Below are 24822 nucleotides of genomic sequence, written 5' to 3' on the forward strand. Positions count from 1 at the left end.
GCAAGTTTCGATGCTGTGACCGAATACACGTATAGGAATATCAGAGCCTGATTCGGCAGAGGACAGCATTGCAAAGACTCACACAAGCAGCTGTGCTATTCCGTCCTTGCTAAAACGCAAATGCATCAGGAGGTGTCTGACACCTCCTTGCTGCATCTGCGATCCCAGCGTATCTCGGTCGCAATGGTTAGCCCTTTGGCCAGACTGCATCAGCTGTAGCTTACCGCAACCTGGTCGGGTTCTGTCAGCCTGTGAGGCCAGGAAGTCTGCGTCCACCAACGCAGACCCTGGCCTTGCCACTCCCGGAAAATGGAAGGAGGCCCTAAAATCAAAGGGAATCAGGAGTCTGATACATTTGGGCAAAACCTGATTGTTGCATCCCTGATAAAATTACAAATCGTAACATAATGGGGCTTATTCAGAGGTGGACGCGGTCATGGTTGTGTCTTTTGCTGCAGTCGCACCTGTGCCTTTATGCTAATGCAGCATCTGATTTTGGAAGGACTGAGGCGCTGATTCAGCAGACTACACAGGGCCTGATTCAGAGCCGGATGCTCTTTAAGAGTGCTCGCTCTGAATCAGGGCGTTTTTTGTTTTTTTTGCGGCCTCCGGGCCGCTTGCTAAGCTCTGGGACGACCATCGCGACCATCGGGGCTTGCGACGAGACCCTTGTGGTAGGGTCTCGTCCGACGCAAGCTCCAGAGAGCTTCCTGCTCTAACAGAGCAGGAAGCTCTCCACTGACATCACTGGTGATGTCAGTGGTGCCTTCCACAAACGGCAGGAGTTCCTTCGGGAACGCCTCCGTTTGTATAGCCACCCCCCCCCCACCTCAACATCGACAGCCGCCCCTTTTGTAGTGAGTCCTGGAGCAAGAGAATTTCTCTCTCGCTCCGGGGCTTGCGCATGCAGGTGGCACTGCTGCATAGATTCTGGCTGCAGGATGCCATTCTAGGCACCCTGCTAACCAGATGGGGCTAGAAGAGAAAAGTTCAGAGGGCCACACCAAATGATTCCGCAGGCCTTATACGGCCCATGGGCCTGAGGTTCCCCATCCCTGCTCTACGGTATCGTTGGGCATTATTGACACACGTGGAGCATAAACCATCTTTTAAATGTGTCTAACTCCACATATGCACAATTTTTCAAAGTGCGCCTCTTGCTATGTACGTTTGGCGTCCAACTCTAAATAAACCCCTCATCTGCAAACTATAATGCCTGCAAGTATCAAGCAAGAAAAACTGGGGTGCCTTCCACTCCTCCCCGGCCCTCTCTTTACCATGAGCAGACAAGTTTTCCAAGCAATAAGGGCCCAGGAGGTCTGGAAGTGTTAGGCGCTATTCATAATGGCTGATAAAGGAAGGATTGAAGTGTAGTCGGCACTCAACTGGTCAGGTGCCACAAAGAACCAATCAGCTGCTCTTCACTCCTCAACCCTCTTCCCAAATAACTAAACCCAACACTCCAGAGCATGCAGGGCGCAGACAGTGCAAATGTGGAGAGTGGTGGTGCCGGTGCTTTCCAAGAGGAACTCGTTTGGTCAGCTCCTGGGTTCTTGGCCACACACTCTGCACCTCTGGACTCTATTGCGAGATCTCCAAAATAACGCAGCTTCACAGAACTCGCAACCTCTTGCACATACCGTGATGGGTATATTACCTCATTCATAAACTCTTTCCTGGAGTGAGGAAGCTCTGTGCACTTTGAATGGTCGCTGGATCTCCAGCACAGTGAAAACTCTGCAGTTATATTACAAGGAGCAGACAATTCGTAGAACACTATATTATCCTCTAGTGTCACCGTTAGACGACTTTTACTCAGCGTTATCCCTTCTGAATCTGAAACGTAGGAAACAAAGCACCGAGTGAGATTAAATCCAAAAACAGAAAACCAGTGTTCGGTCTGGACTTATATTCTTAAAGAGACAAAACAGTTCCTAAGCACTTTAAACAAATAAATTTATATAATAATCAATGGGGGCCTGTATTGCCTCCGTCATACGCATTGAGAGCTGGGGTGTGCGCCCCTCTTACTTCCCAATGTTCTCCCACTGCAGTGACAACAGAAACCAGGTAAGCAGAGCGGGTAGCGGGCAGGGAGGGGACAAAACCATACCGGCCCTCCTCCGAGGCTACCATTTCTGTACTGGATTGAGCTGGACCACTCCTCAACCCCTGGGGTTTGGGGGGAAATCAACAAGACTTTGACCCCTGGATACTTTGCCCTCATCCCCGTGGGACCTAGTATAATAGACAGGCGGTAAGTCAGGCCCACAGCTTTCAATGCAGTACTGGTAGGCTTTGCGAAGGGAGAGGGGCAAACTTGCTATTTCCCTATTTATTAATATGATGTAATCTAATATTTAATTGGTTCAAGTGGCTCAGTGGACATCTGGACCATTTGGTCCAGGTTATTCTACAAGAGACTGACAACAAAATGACTTGAAATCTACATACATTTGGTAAACGGACACATGAGTTTTCGGACAGCATCGAGCCGACAATAATAAGCCTGGGGGAAATCAAAAGTAAATACAAAATATGTTCATTTTGTGACTCATAAAATATTATATTATAAGAATGAACATTGCATTTAAAAAAAGAAAGTAAGTGTCTTATCAAATTGAGGGGCTTATTAATTAAAAAGTGTTACTGCTCCATGAATGATTATTCCTTATCGCTGCATATCGCGGCACTAAGGAATGATTTTTCCACCCCATTTATCATAGAGCTTGTGCCGGGACAGCAGATGGCTGGCATATAGCTTGGTATATAGGAGCTTATTCAGACCCTCTCGCTAGATGCATTCGCTCGCACCCTGCGTATGCAAATTTAGGGCATGCCCAGCAAGGCAGGCGATCGCACGGCAAGGCATCAGCACGCACACTATGTCTTGGCGTGCGATCACTTTGTGTATGCAGACGCCCACCAGCCATTCATAAGACACCCACTTGTGCACGTCATCTCCTGGAAGTGCATGACAACATTGGTACATCGAGCACCATCAGATGCGATCGCAACGCTTGAGGTTAACTATACCCTGCCGCAAGCACTGCAATCACTGCAGGCTGAAATACAAGTAAGTGACGTGTACAATGACGCGTCTTTGCTAATTATGCACACCCATAAGACGCCGTTTTGATGCCCAAACACGCCTGCGTTCGCACCACCACTCCACCGTTCACAAGCACCTTCCCCTGTTACTACCCACAAACGGCGCTGTCACTCAAAATTGCGTCCAGTCTGTGTACTACGAGCGCACGATTCCCGGACGCAGTGACTGGTTTGCGCATGCATATTTTGACGCATACGCAGACGAGCGACAATCGCTCATAGCGTGCGTCCGCGGCTTAGCAAACGGGTCTGAATCAGGCCCATAGAGACAGATGGCAGGGTCCTTTAATTATAATGGGGACTGCGATCTGCCCTGTTAGTTAGCCTAATGCACGAGATATTTCTGAACTCTCCTGTGTTGGGCTCTTATTTCCACATGATAATTAGGCAAAAGGGGTTTAATGAACAGGCCCCTGATTCTTTATAGGGGTGGTGGTATAAAAGATCGACAGTGTACAGGTCGACAGTTAGATGGTCGACATGCAATAGGTCAACAGAGACAAAAGGTTGACTGACAAATGATCAACACTGAAGAAGGTCGACAAGGTAAAAATGTCGACAGGTTCAAATGGTCGACACACATTTGTCAGTCGACATTATGCCCCTGTCGACCAATGTCATGTCGGCCATCTGGTGTCGACATATTGACTTTGACCTTTACATTGTCGATCTTCCATCCAAATACCCTTTATATTGGTGAAAACTAAAAAAAAAAAAAATGTACTGTATCTGGATGGTATTAGAGCAAGTATATAAAAGAATCCTGCTTAGTTTGCATATGCGAATTATTAAAGCTTATATTTAGTTTGATAATTGTCTGAATCTTTTATACAAAAGGTTTATTACATTCTAAATTATTTATAAAATATATTTAAGGCCAAATGCTATTTATGGTAATGAATGACTCTGCATTGCTAGCACAACTGATTTTGCATTATAGAAAATCGACTCCCAAAAAATTAATCGAAGCCCAAATTTGGATCCAAAACAAAATCGCTTACCTGAAAACACAAACAAGGGACAATATCTGATCTTGGAAAACTATAACGCTGGTTTCCACGCTGTAATAAAAAAATATAAAATATAATCATTTTGTATCTCACCCAACAACTTATATAATAAATATATAGGCTATATACTGTATAGGTTTAAAAAAAAATGTTGTACATTAAAATAATACTCACTAAAATAATGTCGGTATCATTTGCTGTGCATACAGAGTTATAAAATCTCCTTAATTTCACGATAAGATCGTCTGTTGCATTGGTTATTCCTATAGAGATCTCATCACCAACAGCAACGTCCATTGTGGGAGCTGCAAGCAGAGATAAATGACATCTTAATATTCTGTAATAAATCAATAAGGAATTCAATACATCACCCTTCTTGTTGTAGACCACCGGTTCTCAAACTTGGTTCTCAGGACCCCAAACAGTGCATGTTTTCTAGGTCTCCTCACAGAATTGGAAGTGAAACAATTAGCTCCACCCAGGGACGGACTGGGGCTGTATTTCAGCCCTGGCAGTCCGCCCTGCACTCGCGTGTGAAGGGGGGCGTGGTTAAATCAAGGGGGTGTGCGCGAGTCAAGGGGGCTGGGCTTGCGGAACACCCCCATCTCTCCCCGGTCCAGCACAGAAACCGCCGGCCCAGCCATGCTTCCACCCCTTCCGTCTCCGTGATATTATAGTAATTCCGGAGCCGTAGGGTAGAGGGCGGGGGACTCTTCCTTTCCCCCTCCTCGAGCCGGTCCTTAGGCCATCAGCCCTATAGGCATATGCCAGAAGAGCCCGATGGCCAGTCCGCCCCTGGCTCCACCTGTGGATTTTTTAATATGTGTCAGTGACTAATGAATACACCTGTGCACCTGCTGTGTGACCTGCAAAACATAACCTGTGTGGGGTCCTGAGGACTGAGTTTGAGAACCACTGTTGTAGACAATAAGGTATTAGTCCTCATTTGCAGCACCTGGTCCTCTTTGGTGGCGCCAGGTGACCTCACTTTTCACATATGCTCCTAGATTTCAAAGACCCGCTGCGTACGGAATCGCAGTGTCGGCAGGATTTGCGCGCACGTCTGAATCAGACCCTCTGTCCCATAATCCCCTCATATCATCACAAAGCACCTCCAGCAGTTTCAGTCATGTGTCATTATCCTCTCACCATACGGTGACTTTGTGGCACGGTCTATTGGCAGTGTGAGGTGTTATACTTGCTGACGGACTGCATGGTGTACCATGTATTAAATTAATCGGCCGTCCACCATTTTAATTTTATATTGTCAATAAACGACATGGTCAGAGCCAGTTAGATGGTCCACCTGAGTGCAAAGTTACTGCTTGTCCCCCACCACAACCATTCAGTCTATCGAGAGGTGTAGGCTCCGGCCTCCTCAGTGCTTTACCTTCACACTCCATCACGTTCTCGTCTGGGTCCAGCTCTGTGCATTCTGTGGAGATTATTAGTAAACAGTTGTTAGCGGAGCATCGGACATACTCATTAGCGCTGTACAATCGGGGACAACTACACACAGTGACACACATCAAACTGACGCATAGTTACATAGTGGAACGGGCTCAATTTTACAAGGTTAAAGACGGACGATATTAGACACATCGTTAGATCATTATATATAGTTTATCAGTTTATTTATGTGACAATAATAGTGAAACTGTAAAACTGTTGTCTACCTAGACATTGGCCTGGTTCATTACGGATCGCAACTGCGATTGCAATAGCGATTACGCACGTAGTCTCACTGCGATAGTATGCTAATCCACTGTGATCGCTATGCCCTCCCAGCACAACATAAGGACGCCCACTTTACCTTACACACAACTGTAATCCTTAGCAAGACTACGAAACCATCGGTAACCTCGAGTACCATCGCAGCCTCACGCACACTTGCGTAAGCTCTGACCTTACTCGGGAACTGCTAACTTCATCGCACACTATGAGTACTCAAGATGCGTATGGTATCGCAGTGGCTAATCTATGCACACCCCTGCAACGGCGTTCAAACGCACTGGCACGTCTGCATTTCGCTGACCCCCCCCCACACACACACACTTCCTGTCAATCACTCTGTGATGGGTCTGAATAGTCAGTCCCGATCGCAGTGGCTGGTTCTCGCACTGCGATGTAAACGCATGCGCAGAACGCAACAATCGGTTGATTGCGTACAGAATCGTAGTTGCAATCAGTAATAAATCAGGCCCATTGTCAACCTTTTTACTGTCTATCTATTGACTGGAACCCATTTCAAGGCACTTACCCCCTCTTTTTTATCTCCCTTTCTAAATCCCCACCGGTTTTGTATGTACAGTACACCCTCTACTGCCCCACCATCTGGAACCATCTTGGGCGGGATGTAGGATGCACCACATTCGGGATGTGATCCATCCCCCCACTCTTCACATGCATGCTGACTGTGATTACACGAGTATGCATGTATGAAGGAAAGTACAAAGGACCGCTCTCTCGGTAAGAGTGGTCCTTTGTGAATGAGGGTCTTCCGGTGTATGCGTAGAAGGATGCGCGCCGTGGGGGGTGCTGGGAGGGATCTGATTGGATCCCTCCCAGATGGGCGGCCTCGAATAGAAGCCCATATCTAAACATGGCGTTGCCCGCCACATCACAGCGATCATCACAGGAATGCGATACATGCATATGAAAAACATGGTCAAACCCACGAAAATTGCATTTTCGGGGGTTTGACCGCATTTCCGAGGTTAGTGCACCCCGCCCCTTGTGAGTCGTCCATTTTGAGAAGTGATATCCCTATTTCTGAGGAGATCCACCTCTCACTTTCTCTATACTGTATATTCCATCATGGAAAGCTTTTTGAGGGGGGGTTGGGGGGGGGGGGGAATGTAGTTTTACGCACTTGAACTCTTTTTTCTATGATTTTATAATAAGAAAATGAGTACAATGAGTACAATAATATCACTTACGTGGAAAATCATGGCTCACGTTGATCACGTCGAAGTACCTTGGGTACGTGTATGACGTTATGGTCATGTCGCTGCCAGGACTTGCCCGAAAACAGTTATACACCAGAGAACCCTAAAAATAAAAAAAATTGTTCTTGTCATTTCCATATACGGTTTTATGAAGTTGTCTAGTTGATTATGATGTGGAAATAAAAAATAATAATCCTTTCTTGCCTGGCCGGATGAGTAAAATATATTAAAGTGTCCCTGCCACTTACAGCACACGTAGCAGTGACGGCCATTTTGTTAACTTAGGCTGCATTTTTACGAATGTTGCTTATCAGTTCACTGGAAACCAGTGACATCACATAGGCAGGAGGCATGGATATTGGTTCATGAAGAATAATGATTGTCTGAGAGGGTGTCATTTTATCTCCAAAATAAATAAAGCTGAGAGTCCATTAAAGGACCATTATATCTAAAATATGAGTTACCTCAAATAATTGAGCTAGCTGCCCAGTATTATATCGGTATATATCGATATTGGGCAATTCACCTAATATCATAGGAGTGGGCTGAATACAAAGGCCCTGATTCAGACCCACTCGCGAGCGGCTGTCCGCTCGCAAGTGGGTCGATGTTCTGCACTGAGCATGCGCACGACGGAGGGAGCTCCGTCGTGCGCATGCGCCAGACGCGACGAGCGAAGGAAAGTCCTTCGCTCGTTGTGTCTGATCAAAGGGGGCGTGCTGTCGATGTTGATTGACCGCATGCCCCCTTTGGTGGGCGTGCCAGGGGCATGCCTCCCTGATGGGGGCGTTCCCACGGGAACGCCTCCCGTCAGAAGCCGGCCCACTGACATCACTAGTGATGTCAGTGGGAGTGATTTTGGCTCTGATAGAGCCAAAATCACTCCGGAGCTTGCGGTTGAAAACCTCAACCGCAGGCTCCGGCTCGCAGTTTCGATGGTCACGACCGTCGCGGCCATCAAAATGCACGCTCGTATAGGCTGTGGGTGGTGACCCACAGCTATACGAGCGTCCAGTAGGACGCTCCATTTTTATGGAGGGCGGCCCTCATTCAGAGCGTGCGCTCTGCTCAGAGCGTACGGCTCTGAATGAGGGCCAAAATCCCATTCATCCATAGCTAAAACAGATGGGGCCAAAGTTTCCAATGTAATTTAACCACATTCTCCCACACATGGGAGCACGGCCCTTCAATATTACAACACTTGTAGAACAAAAATGACCTCACTGGCTGGTATTAATCAGAGAAAAATGGATTGGTTTATAATTGTGATGTTAGATAGCGATCCTGTTATGTGCGCAAGGCCTGGGTCACAGAGTGCATTGCCAGAATTACATTCACAAACACATATGTGCAAGGGTATCACAGCTGTGATTGTGTGGCGGGGAGGGGGGGATATTTTACAGACGCACAAAATACTTATTATTTCTAATCCTAGGTACACATTAGGTCGACCTATCTAATCATCCACTCGATGTGTCAGACCTGACGTCGCAACTGGACGCCCAGTTGAGCTGTCACTCACCACAGGGTTCCTGCAGCACGTGTACGGCCGATCGACAGGACGCCCGTGCACACCAGCAGTTGAAACGATATATCTGCAAGATATATCTTCATCTCCTGTGCTGCACATCATATCTCATGTCTGTGAATGACTAAAGGTGCATACATACACAACGATTTTTTGAACGATTATCGATAACTATATAGTTTATCGTTCAAACGTTGAAAAAATCGTTCACTTTCTGAGTTAAAACGATGAACGATCATCGTTCATGCGCGTTCACGTTTGTAGTTTGTAGTTCAGTCAGACTGACCAACTGAACGATTTTCATTAAGTGAATATGCAAAAATCGCTTGCAGTTCAAAAAAATCGTTCATTTACACAGATAATCTGACAGAAAATCGTTCATAAAATAGTTCATAAAATCGTTGGTAACAAAATCGTTGTGTGTGTGTGCAGCTATAGCTGTACACACCCGGCGATACACTATATCACCCATTCAATGGAATGGCCGATATATCGCCCAGTGTGTACCCAGCTTAAGACGCCGCTATTGAACACAGATAGAGGGAATGTGATAACAGGGAACATTATCTCAGCCGCTGAGCAAATGTAAAATCTCAAATTCTGTCAATGTATGGAAAATTGTACATATATGTTTGGTTCCTAGCTCCTTTATACACCTTTAGGGTTAATCAGAGGCATCTTTTTAAAGCGTTTGTTGACTTTATCAATCGTCAAGTATAAACATTTCGATAGTGTGCAAACACACACGTTATTCTTCAGGGGAAGTAGGGTGGAGCCATCATTAAACTATAAATAGACATCACAGCAGGTTCAGTCTCCTCAGTCAGTAAACATCTCAGGCGCAGGACGCAGAGTTCAGCCGCGGTCAGGTTGCCAAGCACGTATTAGTATTTGGAATTTGCAATAAACACACACGACACAAAATCGGCTTTGATGTCTCATACTGGTCGTTTAAATAATGACAAAATATCACGTCAGGATAAATGAGACACTTACCACTATCACACTGTCTGTGTTTATTCTCTGCGGGATGGAAGACAGGGGCAGCGAGACTTTCACCTGGTAACAGGTAAGGCTGATCGGTGCGGACTGTGAGAGATACAGGTTGGCACAGAGGAAGGAGCCTGCAGGATAAACATAGGGATCAATCAGCACCTAAGGAATCCATATGGTGAGGGCTGAAAAGTCAAATAACTATTACCAAGCTAGAGACATACAGTATCTGGAAATTAGAAAATTCTGTATATATTAATCACGAGAGCAGGTAATGAGGCATCTACTGATTAGCAGATGTGGGTACAGCTAGCAGTCGGCCTACATGCCTACGACACTCCTATGACACTCCCACGAGACGGAACAGTACTATGCGATCGCATGGTTGCCGCGCAGTTACTGGCCAGAAACGCTCATATGCTGTAAAGAGTGGTCCGTCAGCGGATGAATCAATGCGCCCGCACTTGCAATCTCCGTCCATGTGTGTATACCTGATCTGGCGCCTGCGCAGTCAACAATTTCTTTCTACAACGCAGGCGCAATATGTTGAAATTCGCAAGATCTGTCCGCAATCCAACTTACATCCAGTTCAGAGTCAGGCCCATAATGTGCACGTATAACACAAAAATCCAATTTTGTTTTATGTGGGACAAATCATGTATCCTATAGAGGAAAAGGGAACGGCCGAACATGTTGGCTAGTGGTCCTAGGGGGGTTGCCTAGCCTCTGTGGATCTAGAACATGTCTAATTTTTTTCCTTGTGGAATGTTAGGGTATGTAGACATATCATATGTGCACATCTAGCAGCCTATCAATTCACTAGGGTCTAGCAGCGCTACACGGTGCCTCCTGCCTCAGTGATGTCACAAGTTCCAAGTGAATTGATAGGCTGAATATTGATGAGCAAAGTAATTGTAAATAGTGCCAATTGTTCAGGGATTTTTACCAAAAATTTTTTTTGGGGGGTTAACAAACCTCCCTGGGGGTCCCACAAATTAAAAATAATAAACCAGAGAACTCATGTGAACAGCATTTTGTTTATGCCATGAGATCCCCCACAGTTGGGTAGTGTGATCTGTTCTCTTGGGGATCTCCCACTGCAAATTGCAGTTACAATCCAATTCCAAAATCACATTGCTTTTCCAGAGGAAATTTGTGCTAGGGAAAATCTGTATTTTAAGATAAAAATGTCAGGGCACAGTGCAGAACCCCTTGGACAACCCCCAACCCCCTCCCCTAATGACTAATTAAGCATTTGGAAGATTTCAATTATCTTAATTAGCCCAATAATTACATGTAATTTTTTGTGTAAAAAAAAAAAAAAATTGCCCCCCCCCAAATAGCCCCAAAATCAACAAGTTTAGGCACCCCAAATTTAATGGAAATATTTTTTTAAATTAAACAAATGTATTTTAGAATTTTTTAAAGTAGTCTTAAATTACCACAAATATTTTTTGTATTTTTTTTTTTTTTTGCATTTTTCATTTAATTGATTTGTGATTAAATGAAAAAAGTTTAGGTTTTTATGATTTTTTTTTTCTTTTTAAAGAAAATGCAGAAATCAGCCATTTGACATGTATAAAATCCTTCAGTACTTTCCTTATGCCCACTAACAGCCTTCGTTATAATTCTGCTAACGTTATCGCTTTTTTGGGGTCCAGGAAGGTTTCCCCACTTTTTCATGCCCTTCTCCCAAGTCGCATGTTATAGAAAATTCGCATACCCTCGCCACGAGTAATCAGAATAGGCATTTCCAGTTGGATCTCGCATTTCTCAAGCTTGCGCATTTGTGCAATGTTTGGAGCTCCATTAAAAGTAAAGTGTGACCCTCGCTCACGCTGCATTATAGAGACCTGATGCTCCTCCCTCTAGGTTAGGACAGGGATTTGATGGCATCCGATATAGGTAACAGAGCTCAGTCACTAAACATGTGTCCACTTACATCTCACCTCCGCGCGCTACAATTTGCATTAAATATAAAGCGTGAGCATCGTGCGACTCAGTGGCGCTGAGCGTATTTGCGTGCAATTTTTTACCTTCAAATGCATCTTATTCGCAAAGCAATGCTAATAGGAGGTACAAGCAGCTTCTGCTGCTTAAAATGATATACGGCATGCCTATATTCTGTGTGCCACTGCGGGTGTATCTGCACGCAAAATGCAACATTACAGTGTCTGCGGCTGTGATCACATATAGGCCCCAGTATGCCTCCGCATGCTTGACAGACAGAGGTGTTTAGGGGCAGTGCGGGGGTGGAGACAACCTGGATCTGCATCTACGGATGCAGATTCCCTGCCTCGCATGCCGGCCAGCCTGTGTATACTGATACTTGCTCATCTGGCCTGTGCCGTCCAACATCGCGACTGATGTTAGCGATGGCTATCCCAGGCTACGACCTCGGTTGCAGCGCTGGGATCGCAGATGCAGCAGGGGGTGTCATACACCTCCTGCTGCATTCGCATTTTAGCAAGGACGGAATTGCAATGCTGCCTGTGTCCGTCCTCTGCTGAATCAGCCCCTATAGTTAAGTATAAACACTCCAATTATTCCATGAATTTTATTCAGCTCAATAATACACATTCATGATATGGATTAATGTTAAATAGTGACAAAACTGGCAGAGCCGCCATGGAGTAGCACATACAGTAGCAACTGTTGTTTATTCTGGGAGATGTTTCAAAGTTAAACACCGTTCAGTATAAGGAAATCCCTGCAGCTAAGAGTTTTCCGATCATGCGTGGTGACACCAGTGCTACTAGCCTTCCCCCTGCCATAATTATCAGTTTCGGCACCAGAGAGGCTAAGGGGTATATTTACTAAAGTGAGAGTTTTAAGAAGTGGAGATGTTGCCCATAGCAACCAAACACATTCTAGCTATTATATACTGGAAGGTGCTAGTTAAATGTGAAGTAGAATCTGATTGGTTGCTATGGGCAACATCTCCATTTCTAAAAACTCTCACATTAGTAAATATACCCCCTAAGTGTCTTCTGAGAAAATAGCCAATGAAATAAGTGTGTGAAGAAACTCAGGGGTGTGTATTAAATAAGAAAAACAGCGCCATATAGTGGCGGATATTAGACGTGTAAGAGAATTGTGATAGGAATATCATTTAATATATATTTTCCCTCATATTACAGACCACGATCTCTCATCCTAGACTGAATTAAAAGACTGTTATATGTTGAGCAAGACGGCCCACGTACGAGGTCTTGCCAGCAGGGCAGATACCCCCATGATTCTTACCATTGATGGAATTGTTAAGCCCTAAATAAAGATTAACCGCTGTTGTGTCACCTTCCTCCTCTCCTTCACTTTCAGGATACTGGTAACTCTCATCATCGTCATAGTCATCATCCTCATCGTGATCGCAGCCACCTGATCCCAACTCTTCTGCTCCTTCTATAAAAGTAGTAGATGACATTTAATCAGCCTGCATCAACGCTGGACACAATAATGTAGAATATTTGCAATTGATGCTTCGTCTTTGCACGCAGATGCTTGATTTGCGAAGCCGCAGGTGGGTGTCTTAATACGGGTTGGGTATAAAATCCTGGCTGTTGGGATGCCGCTGGTCAGAATACCGACAGCCAGGATCCCGACACCCATAGAGAAGAGCAGTAAGTATTTTTGTATCCCCTTACCTAACCCTTACCCTAACCCTCCCTCCCCGGTGCCTAATCCTAACTTCCCCCCCTAGTGCCTAAACCTAATCTCACCCATCCCAGCACCCTAAACCTAACACCCCCTCCTCGGTGCCTAAACCTAACCTCCCCCTTAATGCCTAAACCTCACCACCCCCTCCCCGCACCCTAATCCTAACCCTCCCCCTAATACCTAACCCCGCACCCTAACCCTAACCTCCTCCTAACACCCCAATACTTACCTTCAGGATGCCGACGGTCAAGGTACTGGTGCCGGGATCCCGACCTGTTGGGATTTTGGCGCCGGTATTCAGACCGTCAGCATCCCACACCCCGGGATGCTGACTACATCCCCTTAATACATTCCTCAACGTCTACAATATTTGCACATTTTCGCATTGCAGCTGCGTACAGAGATGCAGCAGCGGCGGTGGCATTAGCATACAACCCTTCAAAAGGCCCTCAGTCTCTAGCTGAACTACACCTCCCATGATGCCCTGCCAACCAGAAGTAGAGTTACAAAACCCTCCGGCTGGGGGAGGAACATGGGAAATGTAGTTCCGTGAGGGAACGATGCAGCATCCTTAATAGATACACCAATATTGTGCATTGCGAATCTGGTAATCCAGTTATGTAGTTACCTGTTATAAAAACCACAGATATATCCATTGTCACCTGCAGGCAGAGAGAGCAGCCTTTTCCAGTGCAGTTCTTCACGGTTTTGGATCTGATATTGGTTGGTACCAGAACAGGATATTTTGCTACGTGTAAGTCCCCAGGCATGCACCACAAATCTGTATTATATGAGACACAAAAATACACTTACGGTATCACTATATACTTCATATGGGGAAGCAGGATATGCAGAAATGATACATAAACCAGGGACAAGGGCTGCAGATGGGACTATTTGTTTTTACATTTTATTTTGTTTACCTATATAATGTGCTATTTGCCTATTGTTGATTCTAGGCTCACAAAGCGCTTAAGAAACTGAATATTAGTGTATTGTGTGATGAAACAGGAATAATGGCCTGAGGCAGAAGAACATGTGGTTCTACAAGAGCCTTGTACAGCAGTTAGGTCTCTCCTATTCCATGTACTGAAGCAATAAGGCTATATGGACTGTAGCCAATAGTATCAGCTATTTAGTGATAACAAAGCTACTATTAACTCACTATCTATTACTAACTATACCGTCGCTACTGATTTGAATGTAAAACTAGCCAATTCCATCAGTCCCTGATGAAGTCAATCTGTGACGAAACGTATTGGGTGTAAAGTGGGCTGACATCTATCTATCTGTACAAAGCAGGGAAAGCTCTGGACTGGATACCTGGCAAACCTAGCGACAAGGTGGGCAGCAGGAGGCTCTTGAGCACCAGTGACATCATACAGGCAATTGTTTTATGCCACTTTTAACGTTTTTTTTTTTATGTATGTGTATTGAACTTTGGCAGTTATTGAGTTTTATTGATGTTTATGCAATTATGCAAAGTGCACAGTTTCTGCTTATAAGTGGAGCGGCTAAATTGAGTATCAGTGTGTGTTATGTGTACTAATACGGTTTTGGTGCTTGTCAAAATGAAGATTAGCTTATCACTATGATAAATACTTTTACAGTTCAAGCAGCAGGTTTAAAGGAACTGGACGGACACAGAATGCAACGAGCTGCGTCCATGGGTCGTCCGACAATACAGCACTGTGCACGGTGATAATATTAATTACAGTAACCAGTCAATCAATATTTTATCTCATGTCAAACAACTGGGACATGTTCCCCTTCTGGAGAGAACAGATTGATACATTATGGCTGTATTTTGAGTAAATGCTGTAAAACAATGAGCAAAAAAAAAAAATTAATATTTTGTAATCTATAGGACACTATTTATTTTTATCATTTATTTTAGTTAAAGGAAGAATGTGAATAACTCTGTATACTGTCCCAGAGAAGGAAAGGCAAACTGCGAGAGTTAGCGAGGAAGCAGGACTGCAGCAAGGCTCAGGGTCCCACCACTGCTATTTTGGGGAGCTAAGCGGGTGGGCAAGAGCACGATCGCTGGGCCCTTACCCAAATTTTGCTGTGGGGCCGGTGAAGCCACTGACAGCACCCATGAGCCAGTGACAGTGACTTGCCTGGTAGTATCTGTCCCCTTTAAAATGTTGCACATTTACGCTAATACCATTTTACCCATCACTCTGTTAAGTACATGGGGGCCCATTTATTAATGATCGCATTTTGCAATGCGATCAGGGCATGCAGTACCGCCCCTGATCGCATTGCAAAATGCGATCCTATCTGCCGGATGTATTATCCGGGACATGCAGGGAGACGGGCTCCGCAAAGAACCCGTCCCTGCGATGTCTCCGGAGGGCAGTCGGGGCTTCTGCGCTTGCGCAGTCCCGCGGTCTGCACATGAGCGGCGCCCATTGCCGGCGGAGGGATCTGGCAGATCCCTCCGCCGGCTGATATGCGGTAGGTCCCCATAGGCTACAGCGGCTAACGCTATCTTTAGATAGCGTTAGCTGCTGGGGCCAATATCAGGAATGCTTCGCATTCCCGATATTGATACATTTTGCAGCATCGCATCCCCCATAGAAATCTATGGGGGAGGCGGCTGCCGGCGGCAATGGAGGGATCGCAGCAAGTATCGGAGATACCTGCTGCGGTCCCTCCTTCATACATCCGGGGGATACTTAGTATTTGAGGTAAACCCCTGAAAACAGGTGTTTTCGGGGAATTTACATCAAATTCCCTTTGATAAATGGGCCCCTTAGTGTTCCGAGGATGGGGCCTCACAGAGTTGGTTATGGTTAAAAGGAGCTAAGTGCATTTATGGTCAGTAGTCAGGTCTTCAGGAATCCTAGTTGCTGCCCTCAGTAATTTTAGAAAGAAGGAAAGTGTAGAGATAGTAGTAGTCTCTCTAAATGCTTATTTCTCACAGCGATAATAATAATATAACAATTATTATTATCCTTTATTTATATGGTGCCACAAGGGTTCCGCAGCACCTTACATAGTACATAAATAAGTAAGTGAACAAGAAACCAGTGACTTACAATACAATACAATACAATGCAGGACAAGGACAAGGTATATATACATTGCTGCATTAGTGATCGTAACACTCATATAATCAACAAGTGTTAGGTGCCCTTGTGGGGAGTTTGGCATAGACAATCGTATGAGTAAGGGAAGGAGAAGCACATGAAGGAAGAGGGCCCTGCTCGGTTGAGCTTACATTCTAAGGGCAGACAAACAGGCGTGACACAGATGGGGTAGACAGAGAGGAAGGAGCATGGGGCAGTGAGTTAGGATGAGATCTGGAAGGCTTTGATGAAGTAGTGGGCCTTGAGAGCCTGTTTGAAGATTTGTAGAGAGGTGGAGAGTCTGATGGTGAGAGGAAGAGAGTTCCAGAGGTAGGGAGCAACACGGGCAAAACCTTGGAGGTGGGAGTGGGAGGAAGTAATCAGTTGGCAGGAGAGGCGGCGTGCATTTGTTGAGCAAAAAGGGTGGGTGGGAGTGTGAAGGGAGATGAGGTCAGGGATGTAAATGGGAGATGAATGGGTGAGGGCTTTGTAAGTTAGTGTAAGAACCTTGAATTGGGTTATGAAGGGGAAGGGGAGCCAGTGGAGGGCTTGCAGGAGAGGGGAGGCAGATGTAGAACTATTAGAGAGGAAGATGAGCCGAGCAGCAGCTTTGAGGACAGATTGGAGAGGAGAGAGGTCAGAGAGACCAGATAGGAGGAGGTTACAGTAATCCAATCTGGAGATGACCAGTGAGTGGATGAGGTCTTAGTAGCATCCTGAGTGAGAGAAGGTCTGATCTTGGAAATATTTTTGATATGGAAGCAGCAGGACTGCAAGAGGTGCTAAATGTGTGGTTGGAAGGAGAGGGAGGAGTCCAGGAAAACTCGCACTTTGGGGCTAGAGGAGATAGTAGTGCAGTCAACTGATAATGAAATTGTGGGACGTAATAATAATAATAATAATTTGGTATTGTACATACCTCTGGATTCACAAAGTAGATCCTGTAATGTAAAAAGACAAGTATGAGTAACGACAATAAATCAATCCTTGGGTTTACATTTATACGTAAAAGCCTGAAACTGTGGCAGGTTCTGTAGCTACGTTTGTAGCGTAAATATCCTAACCTTAACCTCTAACCCTCCCCCTAACCCTAACCCACCTTACACGAGTAAATTCTTTAAGACGTGTATTGCAGCCTTGATCCGCGGGCGCAGTTTGATACAAAGAACTTGATGTGGACGCATTTGAATTTGTGTGAATACCCAACTTATAATAGCCCAAAATAAATATAGTTTTTATGTAATTACAACATCTTGGATTGATGTCTATTTTATGCAATTCCACCAAAGCTTCATTTTGGGTGCGGTAGAAAAATGTGTTCCAATGTAAGGTACTTAACATAAGCTTCTCATGCTGGGCCCTCCCCCCGGCAGGGTTGGGTCGCCGAACACCACTAGGGGTCATCAGTATTGATCAATTAAAGAAGAAAGCACCCAAAAATAATAAAACATTCCAATAGGTAACAACTGGCATTCTTTACCAAACAGCAGACAACAAAACAGAAACACTAATCTAAACTAAACTGGGAAGGAGGGCAGGAAATGAATTAGAAACAAAGAGGCATGATAACAAGTGAGCTTGCCTTACATCCATTCCTAACATCCCAGCATATCCCCCCCATGGACCTCACCCAATAGAAATGGCCCCTTACATGATGTAAATTACACAAAACGTCAACTAACTTTATAAGCCATGCACAACCAGTTACTTGGCACGAATCATAGTCACAATTTGCCTTGGGGTTTAAAACTCCTTCGGGCTTAACTTCAACCTTCCGTTACCTATAGATCTACTTTCTTTTAGCTATAAAATATTTCTTTAACCACATTTTTTAGTGTAACTACATGTGGTGTACATCTTATATAAAATACTGCAGTATATTATTGTTCAGGTCTTTTCTGTTTTGTCACTTATACCCCTTTTACACCAGAGCTAAAACCCAGGTTTTTGAAGGGTTAACCCGGGCAGCTCCCTGGTGTAAAAGGGCAGAGGGTTGGATCGCCGCGTCGAGTGACCCGGCAATCCAACCCAGGTAACTAGCAGGGTTTAACACGGGCGTAGCCCGTTAAACCCTGCTATGGGAACAGCGCACTCCGGGTCACGAAGACCTGGAGTGCGCTGCTAGCCGGCCGATTGGTCCGGCTTCAGTGGCGCTTGAGATGACGTCATCTCCAAGCGCCCACTTTCACTCCGCAATAGCCGGGTCTATGCAGACCCGACTGTGGTGTGAGCGGCGCTGACTCGGGAATATCCCGAGTCAGCGCCGGCAAAATTCCGGGTCTGATCCGGATAGGAACTTTGTTCCAACTCCGGGTCAGACCCGGAATTTAGGTGGAAAAGGGGTATAACAGTACATCACTACAAATGGAGCAATATTACTGTAGCGTGATCTACTAATTATTGTATATCCTGTTTTACATGTGTTACAATTAGCAGGGCCATGTGCTCTGCAAATATTTAGAACAGATTATTTTGATTAAAAGGTGATTGGTGACACATCAGTAATTCACATGTAACAGCTGTTAAGAGCTGATTCATTTCCAATCAGTCTGATACATATATACTGCATTCCCTTGCAATGAATACAAGTAAATACAGCAGAAAGGTTAAAATAAATTGCTCTGTGTCGTCAATGCCCCGCACATCAACAACAAATGGGCACATTCCATTCCTGTACCATTCCCATACCGTTGACATAATTGTACTAGCGTTAAAAACATGAATTTCCATGCCAGCGGGTAAAGGACCTAAGGGTTAACATAGAGCTGTAACATTGTTGTAACAAAGTAGAAGTGTTGACTGTCTTCAAAGTTCTAGTGTAGTTAAAGTAGAAATCCAATGAAAATAATAAGGGGTGTATTTTAACTTAAGTCACTGTGGCAAGCTATAAGAAGATTATTGGCATTTACCATTGATTGGTTTCTTGAGGCTGCTATTAATTTATAATTCTGCACAATGCCATTGATTACCATAGCAACCAGAGTTACATGGCACATGATGTAGTGAGCAGAGAAGCTTTTGAATGCCCCTCTGAGCTCTGTCTGCTCTATGTACTGTAAATGTAAACTCTATGTGCTTCCCCTCACTCTTGTATACTGGGAGCCTGTGTGTAACTGGTAGACATATTGTTTGTTACCTCCAGAGAGATTTTTAAAAAGGGAAAACAGTTTGTAGAATAGCAGCTTAGACAAAGGGCTACAATGCTTAAAAGTTACATGTTATTAATGGGCCTATTTATTATCAGACGAGGATACTTCAGTTCCAGAGCAATTCCATATTGCTCCGGTTGCTTGACAGCTGCCCCGAAAAGCAGCTGCCCCGCGAGTCTTAGCGGTGGCACTTTCACCGCTAATTACTAGCGGTGAAAGGTTTTTACTCTGCCTGTCACTGTCAGTGCTCAAGCATGAACGGAGTTCACATAGGCGCACAGAGAGAGCTGCTAGAGGTGGAGGGAAGGGTTTGGATCCCTCTTCGCACTCCGGAACTCCTTCCAATAAGGGTGGGCCATCGGGAACTAATGCCACCTGAATTTCGCACAAGCAAACTCCGAAAAATGTAGTTTTTTTCAGAGTTTGCTGAATACATGGGTGTCTATATGATATCGCTGCTTTCATAGAGAATTAATGAAGGCATCCAGATAACTACCTTTTTAAATATGTCAGCTTAGGCTGGTTATACACTATGATGACGGAATGGTCATGCAGACCGATCCGTCGTCAGAGCTGCCGACTGGTAAGCTATGCCCACTTACCAATCGGCCGCTCGATATGTCTGGGCCTACATCACATCTACTCCCTGCACCAAGTGTACAGGCGGTCGGCGAGTTGTCCGTAACCACAGTCAGATGTATCAGCATCGGCTGTGCTGCATGGCCGAGCTGACGTCTGTGAATGATGACGTTCACAAACATATCGGGTGTATACACCTGGCTATGGGCTCACGATATATCGCTCGTTGATTGAAGGAGCGATATATCACCAAGTGTGCACCCATATATGTGTAGCTCATTAGGAAATACGTTATAATATTAAATATATGCTTATTTTTCCACCAGAAGGAGGCAGGAGAAACATTAATAACAATACATATATGTATGTATGTATATATATATATATATATATATATATATATAGCTAGTTATCAGAAGTATAGAATGTGGAAGCTTTTGAAGCTTTTCATGCTGAGTAAGAATGCATAATAAGGGTCATTACTCCAATGTTTGTAGGAGGTGGTCAGTTTGCACAAGTCTTAGTGAATAAGCACCATGGGAGCATAGAGGTGAATGTAATAGAGCGCATAGCATGGAATCTAACTGTGTGAAAGAGCATTTATTGTGTTCGTTTGGTCTGTCAGAAGCTGGTTTTACAAAACACAAGAGAATTATATTACAGCGACGCTGGGAGACTATGCTGGGGTGGAGGTGTAGTATTCCACATGTGATTAAGCAACATGCATACAGTAGCTCCACAACAACTCAGAAGCCACAGGTCGCCAATGCCAGTTGCAAGACATTTCTTGAGTGGGACTTATAGTTCTACAACAGATAAGGTTGTCACAAGTCGTCTAATACTACCCAGCAGTGTGGCCGGGACTGTCCCTGCCCAGCAACAAAGTGTACCTAGATATTGCTCTAAAATGCTGGCACCTGACGCTGTAAATATTATTCAGTCCAAGAGCCAGAGGGATTTACCAGTAACTGTCACTTCTATGTTTAGTTACTGCAGGACGGCACATAAGGAAGGCTTTGGCTTTGTGTTTTTATTTGTTTTCCCTTAATTACTGACCTATTGCCAACGTTTAATTTGTGCTAAATATTCGGTCATGCAGGTGCCACGGGCGGATTAAGGCTACGGGGGCCTGGGCACTTCAGACAGGGGGGCCCTATTACAGAGGTAGGAAGATGAATTATCTCTCTCTCTATATATATATACTGTATATATATAAAATATGTATTTTGTCACAATATAATGTGTGTGTGGGTGCATGTTCTGCCTTATTGCTCCCAGATGGTATTACTATACCCTCACCCCACATAGTGAGCCTGATTCAGAGGTGGGCGGAGCTATGGTTACCGCCGGGGGATGCATATTGGAATTGCACGGAGACCTATGCAATTTCAATAGGTGTTCCTGGGCAGGGACTTAAATGGCGATGGGCATGTTGGTGTCAGTGCTGTGTCGAAAGACGCAGTTTCACTGGCACCGCCGCAGGCATTCTGTGCAACCATAAGGTTGCTCTAATGTATGATGGCACAGTTGATGTTCGATTGATGGTGCGACGGATTTGTTTTGCGGCCGGTGGATGTCTCAATAAGATACCGACCGTGGCATTAGCATCAAGACGCTGTAGTGGCTGCGACTTTGTTGCAGCTGCTACTGCAGATCCATCCACCTCTGAATCAGGCCCAGTATTGCTACACCCCCACCCCCATCACCCAGGTGGCAGTAACATACCCCCCATAATATTACTGCACCCCCACCCCACCACCCAGGTGGCAGTAATATACCCCCATAATGTTAATACACCCCCCATCCCATTAACACTACCCCACAGATAACATTAATGCACCCCATCTACAAACTGCATTAACATACCCCTACACCTTCTCATACACTGTACTTACCGCAGCAGGAAGATCATGGTGTCCTGGGGCGGGATGTACTAAAGGAAAAATGTGGTAAAAAACCCGTTTTCTGGGTTTTTACAGCATTTCCATATGTACTAAGCCAAGCCTACCATTTTTTCATCGCGGAGGGTAAAACCTGGCGTTACCCTATAGAAGCCTATGAGCTTCTTACCGGACCCCGCACACCGACGCTTCGCCATCGCCTCGCCGCCCTGTCGTCACTCAGTGCTGGCCCCCACTCACCTGCTATCCATGGTCGCTGGCCAGCGCTCCTCCTGGGTCCTCCGTCTCCTCCTCCTCCTAATCTTCCGGGTGCAGGGAGGAGGAGCCCGGGGCTTCCTGCACATGCGACCAGCAGGAAGCTCCCGGGGCTCGGAGGGGACAGGGTCCCACGGAGACCCCGTCACCAGTCATCGGCTGCTTCGCAAAGGGCAGCTCTTATCGCAAGAGCTATCCTTTGCGATACTAATCGCATATGTTAGTACATATGCGATTAGTAAGGTTGCGGTGACCTGGCGGAATGGTCACCGCAACCTTAGTACATCCCGCCCCCAGTCTCAGCAGACTGTCATTCCGGAGGAGGGGAGAGACAGGCTGTCCTTACACAGACAGGGGACTCGGGGGAGAGAAGAGGACTGGTGGGTGGAGACTAGGGAAAGACAGGGTAGAGTGGGGAATAGCGGTGGGCTTAACGGAGGCAAAGGGGCGGAGTCTCAGAGGTCTCAGAGGCTTCCTTACTGCAGACCCCGCAGGGCACTTTGCATTCTGCGTAAAGTATAGAGTACTGCTCAACACACAGCAGCAGCAGTGCTGGACCCGACCACAAAGTTTTCTACAGGTGGACCCTTGTTAGAGGGGGGCGCGGGGTTACTTGCCCCCCCCCCTTAATCCGGCTCTGGCCACGGGGAAGCAACGGTGCCGCCCCCAGGGCCCCGATCCCTGTGTGATGGCACATGTAGCACACCCATAGTTATGGCCCTGGTAATGAGATAAAGGAATAAATAAACAGGCTCCTTGTACAGTTCTCCCGCTTTAGAAACGACATCCAAAGGTATTTCACACGACTCCACCCTAAATGACTGCGCAGTGACAAGCAATAGAGCTTTGTTATCAGTTCAGTAACCTGCTATCTACATATATCCGCTACAGAGCGCAATTTAGGCCCCCATTTACTAACGAGTTTTATCCTCAAAAGGAGTGATAAATGTCACTGTGTATGATAAATGGTGCTCCAGCCAATCAGCTCCCAACTGTCATCTGTTAGAAAAATGACAGCTGGGAGCTGATTGGCTGGAGCCTCATTTATCATACACCGTGACATTTATCACTCCTTTTGGTCATAAAACTCGTTAGTAAATGGGGGCCTTAATCTCCACGAATAATTCAGAGAGACTGACTTGATTGAGCTATAGCAATAATGCCCAACCTTATGTTCGATTTAAGTATTATAATGTCACCAGTCGCTAATGGCATTTTCACAGCTCAATTGTACGTGGTACTTAAGGCAAAGTTCAGATTTCTGTTTGTCTTGGCTTATTAGAAGGCATTGCAACATACAAATTTACATAAGAGACTAAAAAAAAAAAAAATGCTTACACGCACTCTAAAAAACATATTCTATGGGAAGAAAGCATCGATCGGTGTTCATTGAGCATTGGCAAACAGCCGGTCACAAGTGTTTAGCTACTGTCGGCAATTGACATCATCACCACCAATGTCCAGTATTTGCACCTCCCCCTTTCCCAGGCGTTTTTATGTCTCTTTCTGCCTGCATGTGCTTGCATTTGCGTGAACAGCTCATAATTAGGGTTGTGCAGCTGAACACAAGGCTGAGGGACACTGGCGTAACTATAGAGGGTGCAAGGGGCACGCTTGCTATGGGGTTCGGCGGCTTAGGGGGCCTGCCTGCCCAGCAAGCAACCCCCTGCACCATCTATAGCCAAGTAGTACAGCGCCAAAGTCTTTTTTTTAAATCAGGAGCCGGTCGCGAGCCAATAGGAACTTGTGGACCAGCAGCCAATCAGCAGCGGTTGCTGGTCTGTGAGTTCCGATTGGCTCGCGACCGGGGCCTGAAGTTAGAAGGCGCGGCTATGATGACATCCCCGGACCACGGCCACGCCTCCTCCCAGCTTTATTGAGGAGAGATGGGGGTGCTATGGCGCTGTTCGTAAACATGTCCTTATAGTACTTGGCCTCCCTCAGAACACTCCCATCTCACCCCGTCTCCGCCCATCCAGGCTCCAGCTGCCAGAGACAGGTGTATGCAGTCCACCTGGGACTGCCTGTCTGGACTGCAATAGCAGAGAGAGTTAGGGATGGCCATCGACCATCGATGATTCATAATCATTGATGGTTTATGGCCGATGTCGAATGCTTTTACCATCGATCGGGGAGAACCAGATGGTTTCCCTCAATCGATGGTAAAGCATAACTGTGTTTTTATTTTTTTTGCAAGGTGCCAGGGCACAGAGCATAGCTCTGCCCCTGACACCCGCGAAGCTCCACCCCTCGATTCTGATTGGCCAACGGGACAGTCAATCAAAGGACAGGGATGACCATCGGTTGGTGAAACCGATGGTCATCCATTGCATAGATGGTCACCAACTATGGCCACTTGCAAAAATACCACAGCGATGGCCATCCCTAGATAGAATGCTTCCCATGGGAAGCCACTTCCCTGCTACCACGGCAGCCCTATCTGGCTTCTAGGGGCTGCAGCTCTGGTAGGTTAATTGGTTCCAGACAAAAAAATGAATCCTAGTGTGTTTGTGTGAGTGCATGTGATAGGGTGTATAGATTGTAAGCTCCACTGGGGCAGGGACTGATGTGAATGGTCAAATCTATGTAAAGCGCTGCAGTATATGTATGTGAT

At 45.7% G+C, this 24822-nt stretch overlaps 1 protein-coding gene across 1 annotated transcript in view; it reads right to left on the reverse strand.

Moving 5' to 3' along the window:
* IL17RC (interleukin 17 receptor C) overlaps nucleotides 1-24822 on the reverse strand; it is a 74224-nt gene that overhangs the window by 27881 nt on the left and 21521 nt on the right. The window contains exons 2-11 of the mRNA XM_088473285.1: nucleotides 17244-17265; nucleotides 13876-14028; nucleotides 12837-12992; nucleotides 9594-9721; nucleotides 7061-7172; nucleotides 5512-5556; nucleotides 4296-4426; nucleotides 4113-4172; nucleotides 2455-2509; nucleotides 1658-1836 (exon numbers count right to left, since the gene is read on the reverse strand). Coding sequence (XP_088329411.1) covers nucleotides 1658-1836; nucleotides 2455-2509; nucleotides 4113-4172; nucleotides 4296-4426; nucleotides 5512-5556; nucleotides 7061-7172; nucleotides 9594-9721; nucleotides 12837-12992; nucleotides 13876-14028; nucleotides 17244-17265 — 1041 coding nt within the window. The remainder of the gene's footprint in view (nucleotides 1-1657; nucleotides 1837-2454; nucleotides 2510-4112; nucleotides 4173-4295; nucleotides 4427-5511; nucleotides 5557-7060; nucleotides 7173-9593; nucleotides 9722-12836; nucleotides 12993-13875; nucleotides 14029-17243; nucleotides 17266-24822) is intronic.

This window comes from Taudactylus pleione, unplaced genomic scaffold (genome assembly GCF_031769625.1).
Source record: "Taudactylus pleione unplaced genomic scaffold, aTauple2 ptg000133l, whole genome shotgun sequence".
NCBI classification, from domain to species: domain Eukaryota; kingdom Metazoa; phylum Chordata; class Amphibia; order Anura; family Myobatrachidae; genus Taudactylus; species Taudactylus pleione.